The sequence below is a fragment of the Lactuca serriola genome, chromosome 9, assembly GCF_051521515.1.
Source record: "Lactuca serriola cultivar US96UC23 chromosome 9, Lser_US96UC23_V15, whole genome shotgun sequence".
Classification (NCBI taxonomy): Eukaryota; Viridiplantae; Streptophyta; class Magnoliopsida; order Asterales; family Asteraceae; genus Lactuca; species Lactuca serriola.
This window is the reverse complement of record NC_136416.1, coordinates 76,746,041-76,752,300: the sequence shown is the minus strand read 5'-3', so window position 1 is coordinate 76,752,300 and position 6,260 is coordinate 76,746,041. Positions and strand designations below refer to the sequence as shown.

The window sequence follows — 6,260 nt, the reverse complement described above, 5'->3', positions numbered from 1 at the left end:
AATATTCAAGTTTTGTCCAGGATTCCACTCTATCATGTCATATTTCGTTTTCTTCTCGTTAAGATAAATATTCAACTTTGATACAAGTATTAAAATAAATTAAATATTTTAATCTCAATTTTTGTTTTAAAAATAATAATAATAATAATTAAAAAAAAAAAAAAAAAAAAAAAAAGCCCAATACAAAACGAAGTAGTGCAATCAAGTTGGTGGTGAGTATTTAAGGGCCCCCTCTTCACACAGAAGCTAACATGTGGTCTTCATCCAATCTCCACCACCACTTCCTTCTACCGCCTTCGAATTTCTATACATTTTCCTCAAGACGCCCTTCTATTCGTCTTCTTCCTCCACCCAATTCACTTTCCTCATCTCTCACCAATCCAACAAACATCACACCTCAGAGAACCCTTTGCCTGCACTCCTCTTGGACGTCAATGGCGGCAGCAGCAATCGCCGTCGCTTCCAGTTCACGCTCCTTCCGTTTAACCCGAATGCCGTTCCTAGGTCAAAAACCCACATCTAGAACTTCTCAATTTCCATCCTCTATCAGAAACTTCGACCCGATTGCTCGGTTCCGACGGACGCCTAGGTTGACAGTCTGTTTCGTTGCCGGAGACCAGAAGTTAGAGACCCAAATTGTTGAGGACAACGGCAGTGGTAACAATCCTGGACCTAGCGGCGGCGAGGGTTCAGATGAGGAAATAACTCAGGTGATGTTGAGTAGTACTAGTAACCGCGTCGTAGAGGAAAAAATGGCTAGGAAGAAGTCCGAACGCTTTACTTACCTTGTCGCAGCTATCATGTCTACTTTTGGGATTACTTCCATGGCTGTTATGGCTGTTTATTACAGGTTTTCATGGCAAATGGAGGTATGTTTCACTATATATATTGACTTTACATCATCTGCAACCAAAATTACCAAATCCTGTTTTGGGGAAAACTAAATCGGTTCTTACAGGGTGGAGATGTTCCTTTTGTGGAGATGTTTGGGACATTTGCTCTCTCTGTTGGCGCTGCGGTAATCACTCATCTCTCTCATTATCCATGAATCTAAATATATACACATCTGCTCGAGTTCAAATTAGGGCTTATATAAAATTGGATGAATTGCTTAATAACAGGTAGGAATGGAGTATTGGGCGAGATGGGCGCATGAAGCTCTATGGCATGCTTCTTTATGGCACATGCATGAGGTAATTAACAAATCCCAGACCCACAAAACAAAACAGATTTGCCTTTGACTTCAAATTGAATCTTCGATTGATTAAATTAATCTTTCATCTTCCATTGTTTCTTTATTTAATCTGGATTCCCACAAACTTTCCCCCAATCAAGGGATCAAAATCCGCAAATCAATGAATCAAATTCCGTTGATTGAACTTTGCAGTCACACCATAAACCCCGAGAAGGCCCCTTCGAGCTCAACGACGTGTTCGCGATTATAAACGCCGTTCCGGCGATTGCGTTACTGAACTACGGCTTCTTCCATAAAGGAATATTTCCCGGCCTCTGTTTCGGCGCTGTAAGTCTCAGATTCATCATCATCATCTTCTAGATTGATCGTATTTTGATTTTGTCTGTGTATTAAAATTGACATGCTATTAATGGCCGATAGTTACTGTTGATTACATCGTAAAGATCCTTAAAAAGTTACGAAAAAAATCAATAATTTAATTAATGGTCGGAATGGAATCGATATCGTAGGGGCTTGGGATAACGGTGTTTGGAATGGCGTACATGTTCGTCCACGATGGCCTTGTTCATAGGAGATTCCAAGTGGGTCCCATTGCAAATGTCCCCTACCTTCGAAGAGTTGCAGCTGCTCATCAGGTAAACAACATGTGATCACAATTCATTCATCCTATTAATATTTTTATACTTATATTCAAATCAATTATATTATATTTATATTATTTCATGTTTTGTTTTTCAGTTGCATCACACAGAAAAATTTAATGGGGTACCTTATGGTTTGTTTTTGGGACCTAAGGTATGTTACTATCTATGTTCTAGAAAGATTTGGATTTTTTTTTTTTTTATCTTTTGTTGTGTTAATTAGTTTTTTTTGTTTGTGTAGGAGTTAGAAGAAGTGGGGGGAATGGAGGAGCTGGAGAAAGAGATTAAAAGAAGAATAAAGATGTATAATAAATAAAAATATGTATAAATTAATTTTATATCAGTTTTTGATGGTATCTTGGTTTTTATTACTTGTAGTAAAGATATAAAGCGAAAAAAGAAGGGAAAACAAAGAAATTTTGTATGATTGATGTAATATGAAAAAGAAAAAAGTAGAGTTCATGTTTCACATCCTTTGTGTCGTTTAATTTTTAGTGTATGTTATTTTTATGTAAATATTAAGTTAAAAGTTAAAACACGTGTTTAATTGATGACCCAGTGTTTTAAAAGGTTTCTCAACAATGATTGTGACAGAGTAACGACACTTTAAGTTTGTTAGTTTTGACTGGTTTTCAACTTAATTTTATATATAATTCAGCTTTTTCAAGTTAATGACTGTGACAGAATATTAGAAAAAAAAATAACCTAATCAGATAAGTTTTGTGACAGAATATTATAAAAAAAATAACTTAATCAGATAACGAAGTTTTAAAAACGTATAAAAAATACTTAATTGTTTTTTCAGTATACAAAATATTATTGAATTGGTTATTGTAGGTACCAAGTATGTTATTCGGTATCCAAAATGTTCAACAAAATATCATTGTTGTTTTTTTAGTATAAAAAGTACTATTAAAGTATATTATTTGTATACAAAATATCAACGAAGTACACATGTGTTCAAATAAAACATTGTGGTAACCAGGTATTTCAGGTAAATGGAAAAATGACTTAAAAGCGTAACAAAGTTTCCAAAATGTTCAAAAAAATACCGCACTTTTTGTTAACTTCGTTATTGTCGGATTATGTAGAACACAGTCACCAGAGATCATGCACCGTTATATCAGTTCACAACAGTTGTGCAATCTCTTTCATTCACTCACTCGATCGTTCTTGTGGTAACAAGAGAAGTAACTGAGTAATAACCTTAGATAAACATTCTTGCTTCCCGATCGCACTATATGCCTCAAACCTAAAACATAGATACGTTATATATATACATATACTATACATCAAGGTTAGGCGTTCATTAATTTTGTGGCACAAGAGAGATATAAAGGAGAAACGAATGTGACGTTATGTCATGAGAATTCCTAAATGTGGGTGTAGAGGGTATGAGTTGCATTTAATTCTCCAGGAACAATAAGAGATGAATAGTCACGAACACTCAGTGTCATGTGGCTAATTTGATGACGATATGTAGTCAAAGTAGAGAGAGAAGCATATGTATCGGAGTGCTTGAACAACTTGCATCCAAATTGATAGATTCTTAGTTATGTATTTTTCTATGAATGTATTTAGATGCAAACTGATTGAGTGAGTAATGAAAGAGAGTACACAGCTGGTGTGAACTGGTAGGACATTGAATAATCTCGGATGACCGCGTTCTACATAATCCGAAAACAACAAAGTTAACAAAAGATGCTCTGAAAAAGCAACAATGATATTTTTTGAACATTTTGGAAACTTCAGTGGTATTTTTTGTACTAAAATGTGTACTTCGTTGGTATTCTGTGTACAAATGGTATACTTCAATAGTATTTTTTGTACTAAAAAATAATGATATTTTTTAAACATTTTAGAAACTTCGTTTCCTTTTTAAGTCATTTTTCCGTTTACGTGAGGTAACTAGTTACCTAGGCAGTTATAGTGGTCCAAAATCAAATATCGGTCAAGGGCCGATATTTGAGATATAGGTTATCGCGGTGGGATATCGGTGGGATATTAGTATTTTTATATCATGCATAATTAATATATATAAACATAAAACATATATAAAATTAATATTCCCTCCGTCGTAAAATTATTGTCTACGACAAAAAACACCCAGATTAAGGAATGATTAATTACCAATAACTTTATACAATAAAATGACAGTATTGTCCTTACATTGCATTTAATGTTCTATTAAATGTTTAGTTGGTTAATTAATAATGACGGAGTATCTTGGTAAAAATGTTATTTATTTTTAGAAGTGGACTATTATTTTGGGACAAACCAAAAAGGAAAGATGGACTATAATTTTAGGACAAACCAAAAAGGAAAGATGGACTATAATTTTGGGACGGAGAGAGTATAAAAAGTCAAAACTCAAAACTATCAATGTTCTAAACATAAACTTAGGTAAGTCATGGAATCTTCCTCCAAGTCCACATCAACCAAGGCATCCAATTATTTTATGTAGATCTTCCATATCAACTCTAATATCATCATCATCATTTGAGAATTAAGTACTTAACACATCAACATGATCAAACCTATAGAAACTAGAAAGTTAACACTTAAGTATTTAACAATTAACATAACAATAAGATCCGTTAATACTTAAAACATGATTTTATGACCTAAAACTAACAATTAAATACTTAACATAATAACAGGTTTAGCTAAGTTAAGACCATAAGAGTTAAGGCAATGACCCACCTGGAAATCACCTGGAAAACACGGATATTAACTGCTTAGCTAGTTACCACAAGGTTTTATTTGAACACATGTGTATTTCGTTGGTATTATGTATACAAAAAATATACTTGAATGATATTTTGTGTACTAAAAAAAGACAATGGTTTTTTTTTGTATATTTTTGGAACTCTGTTAACTTTTTAATTCATTTTCCCTTAGAATAATGACACCCATTAGTACCCTAATTAATAAGAAACATGTACCCATGAAAAGTAACTTGTAATAAGATATTGAAATGAAATATAGAGGATCTGATTTGTTATAAGTATAAGCTACTATCACAAAACAAAATGTAACACCAAGATCCCAATCCCAATCCCAATTCTGCACAATGTTATCCAAAAAATAAAACACCACTAAGAACCTCCTCAAGGATCGGAGATAACATTTCCCCGGAAGGGTGCATGAAGAAGAATAAACAGTTTGAAAAAGGAAAATAGAGCAAAAAAAAAAGAAACAAAAGAGGGAAGGAAAAGATGGTAATCTCAAAGAACTAAGATGAGGATGAAGAGACTTTTTAGGTGCATAAAATGCACATTTGTACATATTGCATATTAGCTTAGTTTTGCATGCATTTCATAATTTCGGGACAATTTCGTGGATTTGTATACTTTCACACTTTTTGTAGGTTTTTAGGACCTTTTGAAGATTGATGCATGCTTAGGATATTGGAAGGAAGATTGATGTGAATTTTCGGAATTTGCGGACGAAGAAGTTGAAAAATCGTAAATTGGGCACTCTTTAGAAGAGAAGATGGGTCGTGTTTCATTATCAAAGGAGAAAACACGACTGTGTTTTGTTGAAGTCAACCAGGATATGAAGATTACACGATCGTGTTTTCTCAAGAGTAAAATTTACATGGTCGTGTTTTTCAAGAAGCATCATGATTTGATCAGTATACCGTGGATCGAAAACTTATCATAGCAACGTACTTTTAAGATTACACGACCGTCTTTTGTCAAGCTAAATATTACACAGTCTTCTGTGATTTCAGTAGGAGCCTTATCAGCTATAGATCCTCCACTTAATGGATTGAATAATCTTATCTCCTATGATGCCATGCCTTCACATAAATTGTAAAAGTTTGTATTATATGTGTAGCACCCCAAAAACCGTATATTTTTTTTCGTTTTCAAATAGGAAATTACAGTCATAAATTGTTTCCAAAATCCATTACATAATAAAGATGTCCAATTATTAGAGTAACAATATCAGTAAGTGTGGAAAATAGTGGAGAGTGAATGTTGCGCCATCAAGTCAGACCCTTCCCCTTAGAACCGGAAGTACTTGAAACCACAATACAAACTATAAGCAAAAGCTTGGTGAGTTCCCCAAATACCACATAACATACAATTGTAAAATACCACACAACATACATATGATTGGCATGGGCTACCCTCGTCGTCTTTTCCCTGGAATGCCATGGGCTACCCCCATGGTTTGATATCTAAGTGTCATGGGCTACCCCCATGGTCTTCCATGCCATGGGCTACCCCTATGGTCTTCAATACAAGTGCCACGGGCTACCATCGATGTCTTTTAAACAAGCAAACACATAGACAACTAGTATTCCACATGTCAAGTAATGGGTCAACATTGGTGCCTTCGACCTATTGATATAGACTATAGTGAGAAGACTCACCTCGGTCTGCTGATAAATACTAACTGCTCGACTACCGCTC

The 6,260-nt window shown here is 34.4% G+C and overlaps 1 protein-coding gene across 1 annotated transcript; it reads left to right on the top strand.

Moving 5' to 3' along the window:
- The first annotated feature begins 234 nt into the window (after window positions 1-234).
- LOC145072486 (beta-carotene hydroxylase 2, chloroplastic-like) lies at window positions 235-2,305 on the top strand. The gene is made up of 7 exons (XM_079018920.1): window positions 235-869; window positions 959-1,018; window positions 1,122-1,193; window positions 1,388-1,522; window positions 1,705-1,830; window positions 1,934-1,990; window positions 2,078-2,305. The coding sequence occupies exons 1-7, from the start codon at window positions 252-254 to the stop codon at window positions 2,150-2,152; spliced, it is 1,143 nt and encodes a 380-aa protein (XP_078875046.1). The 5' UTR covers window positions 235-251; the 3' UTR covers window positions 2,153-2,305.
- Window positions 2,306-6,260: the final 3,955 nt, after the last annotated feature.